At 38.6% G+C, this 19,079-nt stretch overlaps 1 protein-coding gene across 5 annotated transcripts in view; it reads left to right on the plus strand.

The window, feature by feature from the left end:
- Positions 1–19,079, plus strand: part of FAM49B (family with sequence similarity 49, member B) — a 99,841-nt gene that overhangs the window by 45,257 nt on the left and 35,505 nt on the right. For 3 of the 5 annotated variants that reach the window (XM_011968628.1, XM_011968629.1, XM_011968630.1), the window contains one exon: positions 15,562–15,644. In XM_011968628.1, the coding sequence (XP_011824018.1) occupies positions 15,572–15,644 (73 nt within the window). In that variant the 5' untranslated portion in view covers positions 15,562–15,571. Of the gene's footprint in view, positions 1–14,577; positions 14,661–15,561; positions 15,645–19,079 lie in introns of all 5 variants that reach the window. The other 2 variants (XM_011968632.1, XM_011968633.1) reach the window with 2 other exon arrangements.

Raw genomic sequence — 19,079 nt, forward strand, 5'->3', positions numbered from 1 at the left:
TTTCTAAAACTCAGTTTGAAAAAAGAAAGAGTGGTATGACAGTTTAAGTTAGGAAAACTTACCACTCTGGATATTTCAAACAATTTAATATAGAAGATTGGTTACAAAGATACTAGAAAAGCTGGAAGAGCAAAAGGAACAAGGGAGAGAACAGAGTAGCAAAAATGAAATAAGAAATTGTGATACTGCTTTTGCCAGAGACAAGCTGCTGCCACCACTAGGCTGGAACCTACAGGCTGCACCTGTCCCTAATTAGGGTATTGGATACTATTCACACTGTTCCTACAACAACTACTAGCCTGTTCTAATCAGTAAATTCTCTCTTCCTCCTGTCTTCTCGCCCTCCAGTGCCTCCTGTTGACATAATCTAACAGGAACCCAGCTGGCAAAGATGTCTGGGAAATGTCATTTGAATTCTCAGCCCCAGCAGTGCAGAAAGGTAGGAGTGGGGCTGAGAAACAACAGAAAAATAAAGACCATAGGTGGCAGAGGAAATGCATATACACTTCACAGATGGCCCATAAACATATAATACAAAAAGGTGCATGTGTTTACTGATAAAAAATGACAAATTTAAACATCAGAGACATTTCAGACTCCAAAAATTAAACTTGAGGTTTTGGAGGACAGGAAATTGGAACTCTTTCTACCTGTGGAACAGAATTGATGGATGTACTTGGGAGAGCAATTTAGCACCATGTAAAGTTACAGTTGCCTTTTCATTTTCAGATAGCTGTCCTATAGGACTCTTGTACATGAGCTTAAGTATATATAGTGTGTGTATGGAGGTGTAAAGCATAACTGTTAATATTTAAAAGTGGAAAACAATCTCATCATTCAGTAGAGGAGTGAATAAACTGGTTTCTTTGAATAATCGAATAGTATGTAATAGCTAAAATGAATGAATATTAATAATTTTTAAAAACCACTGAGTGAGAAAATCGAGTTTTCAAAGAATATGCATAGTATATCATGTATGCAATACTGTATTGTTTATGATGAATATATAACTTTGGAGTAAAAAAATCTTAAAATATGTCTGGCAGGAAAACCATGCTGGAAAAAAAAAGACCTAGTGTGATGACTCATGCCTATAATCCCAACACTTGGAGAGTCTGAGGTGGAAGGATTGGTTAAGGCCAGGAGTTCAAGACCAGCCTGGGCAAATAGGGAGAATCCATCTCTATCTAATAATTTTTTTAAGAAAGATACTAATTATCTTCAGTGAGAGAGGAGGGGAGGGGAGGAAAGTTGATTGAAAGAGGTTGGGAGGTCAACTGCACACATAGAAAAGTAGCCCATCTAAAGCAACTGTTGCCAAATTGTTACAGCTTTAATCTGGGTGACAAGACTGTGAATAGTGTTTTTTTATTTTGTTTTTGTTTTTTTGTATTTTATGTTGGAATTACTTCCTAATTTAAATAAATAGCAAACAAGAAAGAATTAAGAATCAGCCCCTCTGGGAAGCTTTTATTTACTTTACCAAAACTGGGTTAGGTATTCTGTTTTCTGTGTATTCAGAATGCCCTTTGCTCATTTCTTTATGAAAGTATACCCACACTTGCTTGTCTGGTCTCTTCCACTTGTCTGTGAATTCCTCAGCACCAGATATTCAATATTCATCATAGCCATTGGCAGACAGGTGCTAAGTAAACGTTGTTTGATTTAAAACAACTACTACCACTGATACTGTAAAAGCTAAATATATGGAAGTATCTGAAGCTTTATAATGAAACATTTAAAAAAACTGATCATCCATGTATTGTGGCATGTGTGTTAGAAAGAGGTAGGCACCTGAATTCCATTCTGAGCTTTTTTCTTGGGCATCTTTCAGTGAGACATACGTATTCTCTCAGCATCAATGGCTTTACATTTTTGAACATTTAAAATTACTGATTCATACAAGAGTGTGCATACTTCATTTGTAAATTGTGAAGCCTAAAAATAAGACTCCCACGAATCCACCACTAATTGAGGAACTAGAATAATTCTCAGGTCTTTAAAGTTGCCCAATCCTATGATCGTCTCCCCCTACAAATAACTAGTATCTTTAATATGGTGTTTGATTTAATGGTATTATATTGTGTACAGTTTTCCGATAGCATTATAATTCACTTATTCATTTTTATTGCATGTAGCTGCAGTTAATTTGTTTGCACAGTATTACAGTTCATTGTGTGAATATTGCACATGAACTTCAGAAGGAATATCAGACTGATTTCCCAAACTTGTCATAGTAGTTTACACTTCCACCCGATTGTGCCCATTGCTCTTGCATTTTACATCAGCCTAGTATAATTTTGAAATATATAATGAAACTTTTCTAAAATATTTCCATTTCTAGTCATTGAAACTATTGACGTATATTTATTTTACAGCATGATGTATAAAGAAAGCCATAGTTAAAAGCAGAACGCTACTCCACACACACAAAAAAAGTATAACAATTTTGGTAATTAAATGTGACAGTGGACTTGTGTGACTAGGCTTTTCTTTTGAGTTGTTGACATGAAATAAAATTTATTTTGCATTCATAGATTTTAAAATAATGTATGCAAAATGAATTCAGAATACTGTATTTGTCTAATGATAACGTATTTTCAAGAGAAACTATCATAGTAAGTCCTTACAAAATAGGTCATTTTGAGTTGTGGTTTTGCATATTTCCATCATATTCCATTCCAGAAACTTCTGTATTACTTGCCTTGAGCCTTTGTAGTAGCCCTTCTACATACTTTTTGTCTGTGCTTGATGCAAGCCATTGTAACAGGATGTGTTTCTGTGCTTTCATGGTCTAAATATGTGGCTCTGACAGTAATTTGCATTGGTGATTAAACTCTTCTTTTTCCTATCTCCTGTTATACAGAAGGTTTTTTAACTTTTAATGCCTGGAATCATGGAAGAATGGCAGTAATCTTTGAATCAGACTCAAAGATACCATGACAATCTGATCTAATACTATTTTATTGTGTTTCACTTCCGTGTAAGGAACAGTATTAGTCTCCTAATTTATTATATCCATTGCACATGGCCCAACAGAAATAGGTGAAATAAGATTTTTCATTCTATAATATGAAGTCTAAGTGTATCCATCCACTAGATGTCAGCATTAGGCAAGATGCAGTGGAATGGATATAGAATAATAGCCAGAAGCTCAGTAAGAGATTTAGTCTAACAAGTAAACTGACTTGCATAAAGTCACACATTTTATGATAGGAGTAGAAATCAAGCCTCCCAATTTTTATTCCTTTGTTATATCACATTTCTTTAAGTCAAGTGACTTAACTGCATGTAATTTAGTAGCCAGAATTAAAATATATGGATCTTAACATTTGCTAGGGCTTCATGGGGAGATTTTAGTACTACTATGTTGATATTAACACTGGCACCCAGGAATACCTGAATCCTGTTGTACTGATCTCTCTGTCTCTTTCTTTACATTTTACAAAAGGATCACTTTATTAATAGCTAAACTAGTACTTGATAGCAGTGCGTTAGATAGTGTTAGTAAGGTTAAGGATTAAGCTGTTCTGTAGAACTTCCCTGATACCAAATTCCAACCAGGAAAGCAGAAATCATTTTAAAATGAGGAATTTTAATATATGTATTTAGTTCACAAGTGTTGGAAACCTGAGCCAAAAGAGACTGCTGAGGTAACTTAGATATTAATAGAAACCACAAGAAACAGCAATTACTTTTAGGGCTCAGGGAACAAAAGAGAAGAGATGGATTTGGGAGAATTTAGGAGCTTGAAGGAAGAACCCCATAGGCCTGGAGTCTCAGACCTTTGAAGGGGACCACATAATGCACGCTGCTGGGAGTTCCACAAGAAGCTAGAGCTTGGAGCCCTAGCTGTCTTACCGCTGGAAGAAACTATGACGGGACTTCAAAGGTCCCTTTTGTTTTTCTTCTTCCCACCTTTTCATTCCTTTTGGTGACATTTGCTTGCTTCCTGTCTCCTCTCCTCTCCTCTCTTCCCTTCTCCTCTTTTCTCCTCCCTTCTTCTCTCCTCTCCTCTTCATTTTTTTCTTTTTTTATTTTATCTTTTTTGGGACAGTCTCACTCTGTTGCAGAGTGTAGAGTGCAGTGGTGCAATCTTGACTCACTGCAACCTCCGCCTCCTGCATTCAAAAGATTCTCATGCCACAGCCTCCCTAGTAGCTGGGACTACAGGTATGTGCCACCACGCCTGGATAATTTTTGTATTTTTAGTAGAGATGGAGTTTTGCCATATTGGCCAGGCTGGTCTCAAACTCCTGACCTGAAGTAATCTCATCACCTCGGCCTCCCAAAGTACTGGGATTACAGACGTGAGCCACCGTGCCTGGCCTGCTTTCAAGTGATGGTACAGTTTCTTAGAATCAGTTCAGTAAGCAGACTTTGGGCAATATTTGATGAGGGTGGTGCCTTGAATATTTTCAGAAGGGTTACTGGGATTATTGATATGATTTATATCTAAAAAACAGTGTACATACCTTAATTTATAAATACTTTATTGATAAAAATGCTGACAATTATCTGAGCCGTCATTCAGCGAGTCTTAACCTTTTTGCTGGTGGAGGGTCTTGCCTGGATGTTAATGGCCGCAGACTGATCAAGGTAGTAGTTGCTGAAGGTTGGGTGGCTGTGCAATTTCTTAAAATAAGACAACAGTGAAGTTCGCCACATCAGTTGACTCTTCCAGGAAAGATTTCTCTGTAGCATGTGATACTGTTGGGTAACATTTCAACCACAATACAACTTTCAAAATTGGAGGCAGTACTTTCAGACCTTGCCAGTGCTTATCAGCTGTGTTGATGTAATACTCATTTTAACAGTCTAAACAACATCTTCAGAGTAGATTTCATCTCAAGAAACCATTTTTGGCTGGGCGTAATGGCTCGCGCCTGTAATCCTAGCACTTCGGGAGGCCGAGGTGGGTGGATTGCCTGAGCTCAGGAGTTTGAGACCAGCCTGGGCAACATGGTGAAACCCCATCTCTACAAAAATACAAAAAATCAGCTAGCTGTGGTGGCTTGCACCTGTAGTCTCAGCTACTCAGTACGTTTAGGCACGAGAATTGCTTGAACCCGGGAGCTGAGGTTGCAGTGAGCCAAGATCGTGCCACTGCACTCCAGCCTGGGTGACAAAGTGAAACTCTGTCTCAGAAAAAAAAAAGGAAAGAAACCATTTTCTTTGCTTACCCATAAGAAGCAACTCCTCATCCACTCAAATTTTTATCATAAGATTGCAGCAATTCAGTCACATCTTAAAGGCCCTTCTAAGATGAACTTCTACGCTAGTTTCTTGGTATTTCCACCACATGTGCCATTCCTTTCTCCACTGAAGTCTTGAATCCCCCTCACAGTCATCCATGAGAGTTAGAATCAACTTCTTTCAAACTCCTGTTGATATTTCACCCTTCCCATGAATCACAAAGGTTCTTAATGGTGTCTAGAATGGTGAATCCTTTCCAGAAGACTTTCAGTTTCCTTTCTCAGATCCATCAGAAGAATCCATATCTGTGACAGGTTTAGCTTTAAGAAATGTGTTTCTTAAATAATAAGACTTAAGAGTCAGAATTACTCTGTGATCCATCAGCTGCAGAGTGCATATTGTGTTAGCAGCATGAAAACAACATTAATCTCCTTATACATCTCCATTAGAGTTCTTGGGTGAGTAGGTGCATTGTCAGTGAGCAGTAATTCGTTGAAATGAGCATTTTTTTTCTGAGGAGTAGATCTCAATAGTGGGCTTAGAATATTGTGTACACTATGCTGTAAACAGATGTGCTGTCATCTAGGCTTTGTTGTTCCATTTAGAGACCGCAGGCAGAGTGGATGTAGTATAATTCTTAAGGGTCCTAGGATTTTGTTTTTATTTTTATTTTGAGACGGAGTCTCGCTTTGTTGCCCATGGAATGCAGTGGTGTGATCTTGGCTCACTGCAACCTCTGCCTCCCAGTTGAAGCAGTTCTCCTGCCTCAGCCTCCCGAGTAGCTGGGATTACAGGTGCCTGCCATCCTGCCCACCTAATTTTTGTATTTTTAGTAGAGATGGGGTTTCACCATGTTGGCCAGGCTGGTCTCAAACTCCTGACCTCAGGTGATCTGCCCACCTCGGCCTCCCAAAGTGCTGGGATTACAGGCATGAGCCACTGTGTGCGGCCTCTCTGTCTATTTTTAATCATGTATTTTTTCAGCTAATACTTATGAATACCAACTACATCCCAGGCATTGTTCTAAGTGCTCAGGTTAGAGAGTGTACAAAACAAAACCCCTGCCTAGTCAGAGGAAGACAAAGTAAATAGATAAGAGTAATAGGAATGTGTGTTAGATGGTACAAACCATCAGTTTGGGAAGGGGATAGAGAGGAGGATGGAAGGGGCATTTATAGATGGGTAGGTAGCTCAAGGATTCTCTCTGAAGAGGTGAGGCCTTACTGAGCAGCAGAAACTGCAAACAGGCTTTTGTGGTTAGATGTGCATGTGTGCAGTGGAGAGTGAAGGGAGATGAGGCCAGAGTGTGTCAGGGGCAGATTATGTAAGATTTTGTAGGACCCCTGTATTAGTTTGTTCTCATATTGCTATAAAGAACTACCTGAGACTGGGTAATTTCTAAAGAAAAGAGGTTTGATTGGCTCATGGTTCTGCAAGCTGTATAGAAAGCATGGCTGGGGAGGTCTCAGGAAACTTTGAATGGCGGAGGGCAAAGGAAGGCAGCACGTCTTACATGGCCAGAGCAGGAGGAAGAGAGATGGGGAGGTGCCCCACCCTTTAAAAGAACCAGACCTCGTTAGAACTCACTATCACAACAGCAGCAAGGAGGGGAAGTCCACTCCCATGATCCAGTCTCCTCCCAGCAGGCTCCTTCTCCAGCACTAGAGATTATAACTCGACATGAGATTTGGGCAGGGACGCAAATTCAAACCATATCATTCTGTTCCTGGCTCCTCCCAAATCTCATGACCACCTCACATTACAAAATATAATCAGCCCTTCTCAGTAGTCCCCCAACTCTTAACTCATTTCAGCATTAACTCAGAAGTCCACAGTCCAAAGTCTCACCTGAGGTGAGAAAAGGCCCTTCCACCTATGAGTCTTTAAAATCAAAATGAAGTTAGTTACTTCCAAGATACAATGAGGGTACAGGCATTGTTTAAATACTCCCCTTCCAAAAGGGAGGAATAGGCCAAAACAAAGGGGCTTTAAGCCTCATGCACATCTGAAACCTAGCAGGGCAGTTGTTCAATGTTAAAGCTCCAGAATAATCTCCTTTGATTCCATGTGTCACATCCAGGCCACACTGATGTAAGGGGTGGGCTCCTAAGGCCTTGTACAGCTCTGCCCCTCTTGCTCTGCAGGGCTCACCTCCCATGGCTGCTCTCAAGGGCTGGCGTTGAGTGTCTGTGGCTTTTCCAGGTGCATGGTTCGAGCTGTTGTTGGATCTACCATTCTGGGGTCTGGAGCACGGGTGGCCCCCTCCTCGCAACTATGGTAGGCAGTGCTTTGGTTAGGACTCCAACCCCAGATTTCCCCAGTGCACTGCCCTAGGAGAGGTTCTCCATGAGGACTCTGCCCCTGCAGTGTACTTCTGCCTGAACATCCAGGCATGTCCATACATCCTCTGAAATCTAGGCAGAGACTCCCAAGTCTCAACAGTTCTTGCTGTCTGCGCACCTGCAGGCCTAACACCCATGGAAGCTGCCAAGGCTTATGGCTTGTACCTGCCTGAACAGCAGCTTGAGACATAATCTAGGACCCTTTTAGCCATGGCTGGAACTGGAGTGGCTGGGATGTAGGGAGCAGTGTCCCCAGGGCAGCCAGGCCCTGGGCCTGGCCTGTGAAACCATTCTACCTGCCTAGACCTCTGAGTCTGTGATGGGAGGGGCTGCCACAAAGGTCTCTGAGATGCCTTCGAGGCATTTTTCCCCATTGTCTTTGATTTGTCACTGAATTTGGGTGGAGACACAAATTTGAATCGTATCAACCTGGTAAGGGATTTGGATTTTATTCTGAGTGTGTTACTGAGTCATTGCATGGCTTTGAGTAGAGAAAGGATGATTTATATGTTTAAAAGAGTGCTTTGCCTCTTATATGTGGAAGAGATTATAGGAGGAGGCTGGGATGGAAACAGGGAGACCAGCAACCCTGGCAAGAAGTGAGGGTGGCAAGAAGTAGGGAGGTGTGGCAGTTGGGGAGGTGAGATGTGCTGCCCTTTAAGCTAATGATAAAAGTGTGTTGAGGAGGATGAGGGGAGTGTCAGGGCAGATGCTCCTGACAGGCAAGGTAAGGTGTGAGGGCGGAGTATTGACATTGGAATTAGCAACATGGAAGTTACCTGATGGCCTTCCCATCCCACCAAAACCTGATGCAGTTTTGGTGGTGTGGGATGGGGATAAAAGCCACATTGCAAGGGGTTTAACAGAGAATGAAAGGAGAGAAATAAAAGAAGCTGAGTGTTAGACTATTCCTTTTGAGGAATTTTGCTGCAAAGAGAAGCAAGGGAATAGGGTGGGAGCTGGTGAGGGAAATAGAATCAAGGTACATTTCTGTTTAAGATGGAAGAAATAAATGTATGTATGCCAAACAGAAGGGTACTGAAAAGAAAAACTGAAGTAGGAAGGAAACTCAAGACAATATATTGTTCAGAATGTCAAATTTTGAAGAAAGTGTTTTCAGGAAGGCGTGGGTGATTAACTGGGTCAAGAGCTGCTAGTTCAATAAGTTGAAGTGTGAGAATTGTCCTTTAGATTTAGCCAAATGCAAGTTTTGGCGACCTTGACAGGGACAGCTTTATTGTAGTGGGCATAAAAGCCAAACTGGAATGAGTTGAAAGAATAGAAGTTTGAAAAGTGGAAACAAACAGCTATCAGCAGTTCATTTGACAAGTCTTTCTATAAAGAGGACAAGAAAGATGATGTTGTAGTAGAGGGAACATGAAGTCCTTGAGGAGACAAAGGCAAGTGGGAGTAGTGCCCCAGAGGAAAGGTTGTCCTTCAGGAAACAGGTACAGAGGGTGGGTGTGTGGTTACTAAAGAGAGGGTGGTAGAAAAGATGGATGCTTCTGTGTGTTGTGTGTGAAAAATACAGTGAGGTCATTTCCTGCAAGTGAGAATGGAGGATGGGTTGTTGGGGTTTTGTGGTTTTCTTCTTCTTCTTCTTCTTTTTTTTTTGAAGAGATCATGAGGAAGGTAAGAATTTTTTAAATGTGTGGAATAATCACCTGGGAAAGTGGGAGAGGAGATTGAGTGAGGTAGCAAACTGAGGGTGCACTTCAGGTTGGTGGTAATATGTTAAAAGCAGCAGCTTTCAACAACAGGCAGTTTTGCCTCCCAGGGGACATTTGACAATGTCTGGAGGCGTTATTGGTTGTCACAGCTGAGAGCAGGGGTGATAAGAGGTATCTAGTGGGCAGAGGCCCAGAATATTGCTAAACAAACCTACAAGGCACTAGACAGTCCCTCAAAGAATAGTACAGTTAAAATGTTAGTATTGCTGAGTTTAAGAAACCCTGATTTAAAGTGAAGCTGGTCAGTGTGTTTGTTACTTTTCTTTCCTCCCCCTCCTTCTCACTGGCCACTCACAAATCTTTAATACGTTTATAAGCTGGATGTGAGGAAAACTGACACTAAACAATTAAGACAAAATCAGATTGTGATAAATATGCTTAAGAAATAAATTGGGTGAAGCAGTAGGTAGAAGATTATCACTGGTAGAAGCTGCAGCTGGTGCAACTCCTTTGAAGAGGTTGGCAGAGAAAAGCCTCTTCAAAGAGAAACCTTTTGAGATGAGCCCTGAAGGATGGAAAGAAGCCAGTCATGGGAAAATCTTTGGGACTAGCATTCTAGGAAGAGGAGACAAAATTAAAAAGTACCTTGAGGAGGAAAAAGTAAGTGAAGTAATAACATCTCTTAGGAAGTTTCTGGAAAGATAGAGGAAGTATTATAGTAATGGTAGGGTATAGTTGTTTCTATTGGCTATTATTCTGTAAGGAAACTTCTTTTCAAATGTTTTATGGGAAAATGGTCTAATGTATTTAAGTGCCTTTTGTTAGCTTAAAAATACATTCCACAGACTACCGGCCAGGAAGGGCGTGTTCCTTTCCAGATAAGTTGTCAACGTGGAAACAAATGTCTAATGTAAGGGCTCATAGTAAAAAAAAATTCCATCAGAAATAGGACAACTCTTGAGGTAAACCGTGTCTGGTTTCTGTGTATTAAATTTGTGTTAAATTTATTTTTAGCTTATTTAGTAAATACAATATTTAGTTTAAATCTAAAGATTACAATAGAAAATAATTTGAAAGAGGATTCTTTAGCTTTTCCCTTCTAAATTCAGATAGTAAGACTTAGTTTATTATTCGAAGTGATAATATTTGTTGCCTCTAAAATATATTAATAGTGTTTTGGGTTAGTTTTTATATAGTCTGCTTTAAAATCTTAAATCCGGCTGGGCATGGTGGCTCACACCTGTAATCCCAGCACTTTGGGAGGCCGAGGCAGGTGGATCACCTGAGGCTGGGAGTTCAAGACCAACCTGACCAACAGGGAGAAACCCTGTCTCTACTAAAAATACAAAATTAGCTGGGTGTGGTGGTGCATGCCTGTAATCCCGGTTACTCGAGAGGCTGAGGCAGGAGAATCACTTGAACCTGGGAGGCAGAGGTTGCAGTGAGCCAAGGGAGGCGGAGGTTGCAGTGAGCCAAGAACGTACCATTGCACTCCAGTCTGGGCAACAAGAGTGAAACCCTGTCTCAAAAAAAGTCTTAAATCCTTTGGTATCTTTCATATCAAATGTATTTATTCATCCAAAACTTAGAAATCTTACTAGTCTCCTTTAGATGGCAGAAATCCAGCTCAACAGCTAAAAGGGATATTGGTTTAAAAAAACTAGGGTATCTTAAAACCAGAGGAAAATCAAGCAACTGGACTGAAAGAAGTGACAGCTGGAACTCAGGAATGAATGGAAATTAATGACTCCAGGACACTTTCTGAGACTTTGCACTGTAATATTGGTTCATTCTCTTGTGACAGACTGCCATCCTCTGTGGCAGGAAGTATGACTGCCACATCCGCCCACGCCTCACATTCCATAAGTTCTGCTGCTGGGAACAGAGCCCGTCGTTAGGTTGCTCTGACAGCTGCAACAGTAATAGTAAATAAACTGCCAGGTATGGAGCTAAATGCGGTGCTTATTTTAACCCATTTAATGATTTTAGGAACCCTCTGAGGTGAATATTATTAATATGCACCTTTTACACATGAGAAAACTGAGGAATGGAGAAGTTAAAAAACACTTGACTAAAGTCACAAAGCTTGGAAGTGGCAGAGCTGGGTTTCAGACCCAGGCAGTCTGGTCCCACCTAAGCTGATGATTAACCACTGTCATATTAGCTGAAAACAGTCACAGTGAGAGGACAGGAGGGTTTGTTTGTTTGTTTGTTTGTTTGTTTGATTTTTGGCCAGGTTAAAATATAGCAAGATAGGGTTATGGTTTTAATTTTTTGTTTATTCTTATAAAGGATAGGAGAACCGATAATGTTATAATGGGACTGTTTTTAGAGCTTTGAAAATTGCATGAGTTTTTGTTCAAAGAGACATTGTGATATGTGCTGCCTATGTAGCATCTGTCCTGTGTGCTATGTGGTAGAGCGAAGTTTTGCACTGGACAACAGTTGTTGTAGTGATTCTCAGTCGGGTGATTTTGCCCCTAGGAGACATTTGGCAGTATCTAGAGACATTTTTAATTGTCACAGCTTGTATGGGGGGTAGCTACTGGTATCTAGTGGATTGAAACCCAAGATGCTGCTGTATTTCCTGCAATGTGAGACAGACTTCAGTAACAAAAGAACTCCTCAGACCAAAATGTTAATAGTGCTGAGACTGAGAAACACTGTGTTAGATAAACTGAGCCATTTCCTTTTTTTTTTTTTTTTTTTTTTTTGAGAGGGAATTTAGCTCTGTTGCCTAGGCTAGAGTGTGCAGTGGTGTGATCTTGGCTCCATGCAACCGCCACCTCCTTTAGTAGAGACGGGGTTTCACTGTGTTGGCCAAGCTGGTCTCAAACTCCTGACCTCGTGATCTGCCCACCTTGGTCTCCCGAAGTGCTGACATTACAAGCATGAGCCACCGTGCCCAGCCAACTGAGCCATTTTCAAACTAAGTGTCTGTGTATGGGATAAATAGGCAAGAAATTCTCAATCCTTATGAGAGTAAGTAGGTCAGGACGAAGTCTGATGTAGTGGTCATACTCCCAAGTATGAGGAGGGTAGGATCACATTAGCCTTGAGTGCCTGGAAAGAAGAACCATATACAGAGGAAGAAGTTTACAGAAGGAGCTGTAGGACAATGGAGCAGACATACCTGGCTAGTTCCAAAATTTTTCCCAAGGTTGGACTGTGTGCATACAGGTAAAAAGGTAAGGAAGCCTAATCTCCCTCTTCTCCATGCATACCTGATGATGGTTTCCTGTTAATAGAACTAATTTTAGGACAACATTTCAGCAATATTCTTGACAAATATGGGCTTTGTTCTAATTTGTAACATTGGAATGTGTTGGTAAGGACTCAGGTTTATATTAAAAGAAATAGAGCCATTATTACTTTTAAAAGGTTATTTTGTGATAATTAGGTTTCAATTACAGCAACAGCCAATATTTATTAAATGTTTTCTGTGTGCCAGACACTAAGCTGAGTCAGTGCTTAATCTCATTTAACACTCATAATAGGAATTTAAGATAGTTACTAAAATTACCTGCATTTTACCAATCAAGAAATGAGTCCCCAGAAGGGTTAACTACCATCCTTAAGGTCAAACAGCTACTAAGCTAGAGTCCAATTTCTGGTTTGATTCCATAGATTAAACTCCTAAAACCAAATGGTGTGCTGCCTTTTTCCTACTAAAAGTAATTATAGTCCTTTCTCATGATATATTTTTCATCTGTAGTTGCAGTATTGATACCACTAGGTAATTTTTTGTGTATTTGGTCTCAGTTCTCGTTAGTGAGAAAATTTATATATGTTTGGAAACAGTCATTCCATATATGTTGGAAAGCTTTTAAAAATTAAAGCTGTGAAGTATGCTACTTCCAAATGGTTTCTTCCAACATCTATTGAATAACTTTAGTAACCAATTTGAGGTTATTATTTGGGTGTGATGATTTAGGAAAAATGTTTATCCTTTCCTTTAATATAAAAGCTTGATATTATTAAATGTGTTACAATGTATAAGGTAATTAAGATGAAATACTAAATATTTCCCTCTTAGCTTAATGTCACCTAATCCATTTGTGTAAAGTATTGTACAAAATCAGGCCCTTGAAATTCTGTGTAATAGAAATATTAATATAAAAAGAAGATAGATCTCCACCTCCCCCATTGGGGGAATATTGTTTCAAAAGAGAAGAACCATTCAGTACTTACCATATGTGAATAAATTAGATTGCTTTTAACATTTTATAAGAAATTTTTGTTTCCGTACATCGGACTTTGACCACTAAAGCAAGTAACTGTTACACACTCATATTTATTTCCTCATGGGAAGCTTACAGTTAGAAACATATGCTGATGTTGGAGAGTAGGTGGAAGAAGGGGATGCCACAGGTGACAGGAGGTGTAACTTTTTTCAAGCTTCTTACAATGAGAGTGAGTGGCAAGTTGTCTTTTTTTCTCAATAAAAATATTGTTTTATGTTTTGCTTTATTTACATTTGCCAGCAACGGGATCTTTGGAGAAAAACACATAGCAATTGGAGGAAAAGTACAGCAGTTGGAGGGAGGAGGATGTGGGTAGCCGTGATACCATAGTTTGCCTCCCGTTTTGTTACTCTACCTTCGAGGGTTGAACCTGGTTTCCTGGGTGTTTCTGACCCCATTTCCCACTTTCATCCTCACTGTGTTATGGAGATCTTGGGCAACATTTATGCCAATGCCGTATTTTCACTTTTTTCCCTCTGCAAACCTACTAAGTTGTGATAATTGCTGGCTCCCTGTTGTGCTTGTTTGCTGTGTTAACTTTTAAGTTCCATACATGGTATAGTTGTATAGAGTTGATTATTCAGTCTAGGAGTTAAATAATAAAAGTTTGATTAATCTTAAGAGATAGAAGATATCAAAAATATTTTATGTGTGGTAAAGTTTTTTTAGATGGGTCATAAATTGATAACTGTCTTTAGGCTTTAATGGTTAAATGTAGTTTGAATACTTTCTTCTTTGTATTCCCAATAGGATTTGACTCTGCAAGAAGGAAAATATCCCTATTGTTTAAAAAAATGGTTTCTGTATTTACTTATTTGAGAAATCTAGTTTTGCTGTTAATTTAAATTGAGAAATATATGCCTCAAAAATTTTAAAGGAGTAACATGTCAAAATCTAATCTTTTTTCCCATCTTGCTTTATGTAATTTTTTTGATATGTGGAAAAGAGGGACAGGAGCTATAAACTCAGAGCCAAATGTGCTTTTGTTGTTCCAAATTCTCAGTGCCAAAAGCATATAAACCTGCACCTGTTGATAATTATGAGCAAGCCAGCCTTTGCCAAATCCCAGGCCTCTGCTTAAAATTTTTTACTGGAACTAAATGATGTTGCCATTTTTATTTTTAGGTTTGCTGGCATGGGTAATCTCATTAAGGTGCTAACCAGGGACATAGACCACAATGCAGCACATTTTTTCTTGGACTTTGAAAGTAAGTCTCTTTAGCCCTTCACAGCTGGTGCATAATGGTAAAGGTGAAAGATGAATTATACTCACCACAGTGAAGGCCAGCCAGAATATTTGTTAATTAAACATGGGAATCAAACAAAGGTTGCATGATTTTTTTCTTAATCGTAGGCAAACATCACCATCATATGTATAATTTAGTTTTTCATTTGCTAAAATCATGTTGAGTCTGTAGCCAGTGCTGTCCTTTCATTAGTCCATGAAGCAAGTAGCCTTATGATGAACATTCTAATAGTATGCTTTAGTGACTATGTCAAACAATGTTCGCTTATAATCCTATAATAATTTTATTTTAAAAATCAGAATTGTGCTGCATATCTTGAATCAGTACTCTGCGTAACCTCCACAGATTATTAACAATCCAAATTTGGTTAGAAATATATGCTTTATTTAATTGCATGCAGGAAGAAAGTTTTATACTGTTTTGAGATGCAAAGGTGAGCCATGGCCAAATGTATTAATATTTGGCTTTGAAATAAATTGTTGTTTCAGTGCTATACTAACAATACTACATGTAAATAATTCTTCATCAGAAATTTCTTTTTCAGAATATTAGCACTATTGGAATACTTAAAGAATTTTTCATTATAAGGCCATTAATGAAACTTGTCTTGGGAGAATTTTGAGAAGAATTAGAGCATCAGTTGTGCCATTGTGTACAGGAAAACCACATTTCACCTCTAGGTCCTACATATCAACACCTTGAGAACCCGATTTGCTGTCTGCCAGAGCACAGTCTGGGTAACCTGAAGAATGAATTCATGGCCTAATGAACATTTTCCCTGTTACTATTTTTCTTTAAGTAAACTTCAGATGTTCTTTTTTATAAAGGGATATTTTCTCTTTTCTCATTCTTGTCTTGACAGGTACCTTAACATGGGGAATCTTCTTAAAGTTTTGACATGCACAGACCTTGAGCAGGGGCCAAATTTTTTCCTTGATTTTGAAAGTGAGAAGATGATTTTATACCTATTTCTCTTTGCCTGCAGTAGACTGCGTTTGTCTTGCACTAAATGAATGTTTCCACTTTGCCATCTTTTTAACTGCTTTGCATGACTGAGCTATGAATTGTTTGAGTAAATTTCTGGTGCCTTCTAGAACTGGAAGTCCTGTTTTATAGATTAAATTGTGATGATAAAATGTCTTTGAGTTTTTGTAAGAGATTTTATATCTCTTAGTTGGAGATTATTTTGTAATTTGAGATCTATTCTCTAATGAAAACATTTTTATGAAAAATATTAGAAAGGAGAAGTACTACCTCAAGATTTATTAATAGAAGCAATATTTGGGGAAAATTTATATTGCAGTCAAGAAAAATCGACCAGGTTTCAGTTATTCTAGGGTACATATTTGAGTATTTCAATTATCAATCTGTTCATGAAGGCCATTCAGAGCTCAGTAATTTGGGCATAATATTAAAAGGTAAGTGTGAACCTAAATTATTTAATCTTTGCAGATAATTTGAAAAGTTAAAAAAATGGAATGTATTTATTTCAGGAATTTATTTTTTCTGACTCTAAATAAAAGGAAAAATAATGGGTTCACAGACCTTTAAGTAATTTGCCTTCTGTTTGTTTTATGTTGCATGACCTATTGTAATATGGTCTAAGAGTGGCAGGTAAGTGTCATTGACCTCGGTGCATGTTGCAAAGCTTTTGCTTTTTTTGGCTGTTGATACCGCTTTAGCTTGTCTGGTTGTCAAATTGAGAAGAATTATTAAATTGGTGTTTTAGTGTGAATGATGCTATTTTAACTGATCAATAGAAAATTGTTAGGAAAGGGTGAAGAGGTATTCCTTAGGTTTTAAATCATGTGATCCCTTATATTTTTATTTGAGGTTAAAGTGTTTGAACGTATTTTTATATACTTAAAATTTAAGACGTTTTCTGATTTTAAAAACAAAACAAATAAATCATTTAAAATAAACCCCCAGAAAGTCACTGCCTTTTCCTCCAACTTCAATTTAGTTTTTATGATTTAATGTGGTAATTCATTCTGTTTTATGAACCATTTTAAACCATGGCAGTTCATATGAACACATCAATTTATAGCTATCTCCATTTTGTAGAATAATTTGTGGTCTCTGGTTATTTTCTACTTTTATTCCATTTCTATAAAGAATCTGTTACAGTTTGGGTACTGTGTACAGGCTAGTAAAGAGTAGTAATATCAATATCAGGTCTATATGAAATTGAGTTTCAGGGGAAATCGGGTTTTTAGGGGAAATACTATTATATATTAGATGAATATTAGTTTTCTTGACCCTTCTCAACAATTTACCAGTGCTATGTTAAGTGCATGTTTAGCATGACTTTTAATCAGCTTGAGGATGTTGAGCAGATTGCTGACTTGAAGATACTCTTTCAGATGAGGCAACTTACATTAGAGCTGTATTTTAGTTTATTTGCATCTGTTTCAAACTTGGTCTTGTGTCTTTCTCTGCCGTTCTGTCTCCCTTTTCCTCTTTGTCTCAAATTCCTTACATTTACAGAATCTTGACTTTGATACAGTCAAGATCTTGTTCAAGACTTGGCACTTGATCTTTTTGTAAACCTAGCGTTATATTATGGTCAAGTGAGAAGCATGAATTTAAATGTAGTATTTAAAAGATTACTTGGTCTTGGCTTTCCAATCTGTGGGAGTGTTTGGATCATTTTATACACACACACACACACACACACTTTTTTTTTTTGATACAAGGTCTCGCCCTGTCACCCAGGCTGGAGTGCAGTGGTGCGATCTTAGCTCACTGCAACTTCTGCCTACCTGGCTCAAGGGATCCTCCCACCTCAGCCTCCAGAGTAGCTGGGACTACAGGCACATGCCACCAAGCCCAGCTAATTTTTCATATTTTTGGTATAGATGGAGTTTCACCGTGTTGCCCAGGCTGGTCTCAAACTCCTGAGCTCAAGTGATCCACCCACCTTGGCCTTCCAAAGTGCTGGGATTACAGATGTGAGCTACCGCACCCGATACATTACTATAATTTAATAATAGTGACAGGAAAAGGTAAAAATTGCAAACAACAATAATAACCAATATACAGAAGTACATATAAATGTTAACTGTAAAGGCAGATACTGTTGCCTATATCAGCCAATGTAGATCTTTTGGTTTTATACTTACTGGTATACTATAAATGAAATTTAGTGGCGACATACTGTATACCAAAGTAGAGTTTACCCATTGTTATTTCTTATTTAGATTTTTAGATACATTTTCTTTTGATTCTAACATTGGCATTATCTTAATTTAATCTCCAGTCCATTTCTATATTTTTCTTCTTTTTGGAAATATGCATTTGTAAAAGCTTACCTTATCATTAAGCTACTACAGTGACCTTGGCCCATCAGATGGGTGCTCTCTTAAACTGTTGTATACTGCTTTATACCAGACTCAAAACTGCCAACATTGTTGATCTGCTAGTTCTCAATAACTTAAAATAAAGCCACATTATTTTTGATAGAGTAATTAGTACTACATTGTTTATTTCTAGGTGCACTTTAATGTTCATGTCACCAGAGTAATTTAGTTTTACTATTTCTATTAATCTGATTGGTTAAGTCTATCCCAATATGTCTCTACAGTTGGGTAACTATAGAAATAATTCATGCAGATTACCTGGCTATTTGTATCATGTTATATACAAATGACATATTCTAGTGCATTTGAAATGTAATTTAATGGAATCTTGTAGTTTACAAAATTAAGATTGTCTTTAAAGTAAATCATTATTCCCTTAACTTACTACTCCTCTCACAACCCCCGTAACTGTTTTTCACTTCAGTTCAACATACATTCATGCCTTGCCTCCTGTATACCAGCCAGTAGGTGCTGGGGATGCAAAATAGAACTAAGATACAACCCATACGTGCTGGGAGCTCTCAATCTAGTAGGAGAGGATAGAAACGAAAGCTCATAATTTTGTTTTGTTTTGTTTTTGAGATAGGGTCAGTCTCTGTCGCCCAGGCTGGAGTGCAGTGGCATGATCTCGGCTCACTGCAGCTTTGACCTCCCAGGCTCAAGTGACCGTCTCACCTCAGTCCCCAAAAGTAACTGGAATTACAGATGCCCACCAGCCAGAAAACTCATAGTTTTACTTATTTATTTTCAACATGTAGCTTATGAAGATACTAACTTTAAATGGCAGTGAGTAGAATAAGAATCATCATGGAAGACCCTTTTTTTTTTTTTGAGACGGAGTCTCACTCTTGTCACCCAGGCTGGAGTGCAATGGCATGATCTTGGCTCACTGCATCCTCCACATTCTGGGTTCAAGCGATTCTCCTGCCTCAGCCTCCTGAGTAGCTGGGATTACAGGCATGCAGCACCACACCCAACTGATTTTTTGTATTTTTAGTGGAGATGGGGTTTCACCATGTTG

The sequence above is a fragment of the Mandrillus leucophaeus genome, unplaced genomic scaffold (assembly GCF_000951045.1).
Source record: "Mandrillus leucophaeus isolate KB7577 unplaced genomic scaffold, Mleu.le_1.0 Scaffold851, whole genome shotgun sequence".
NCBI lineage: Eukaryota > Metazoa > Chordata > Mammalia > Primates > Cercopithecidae > Mandrillus > Mandrillus leucophaeus.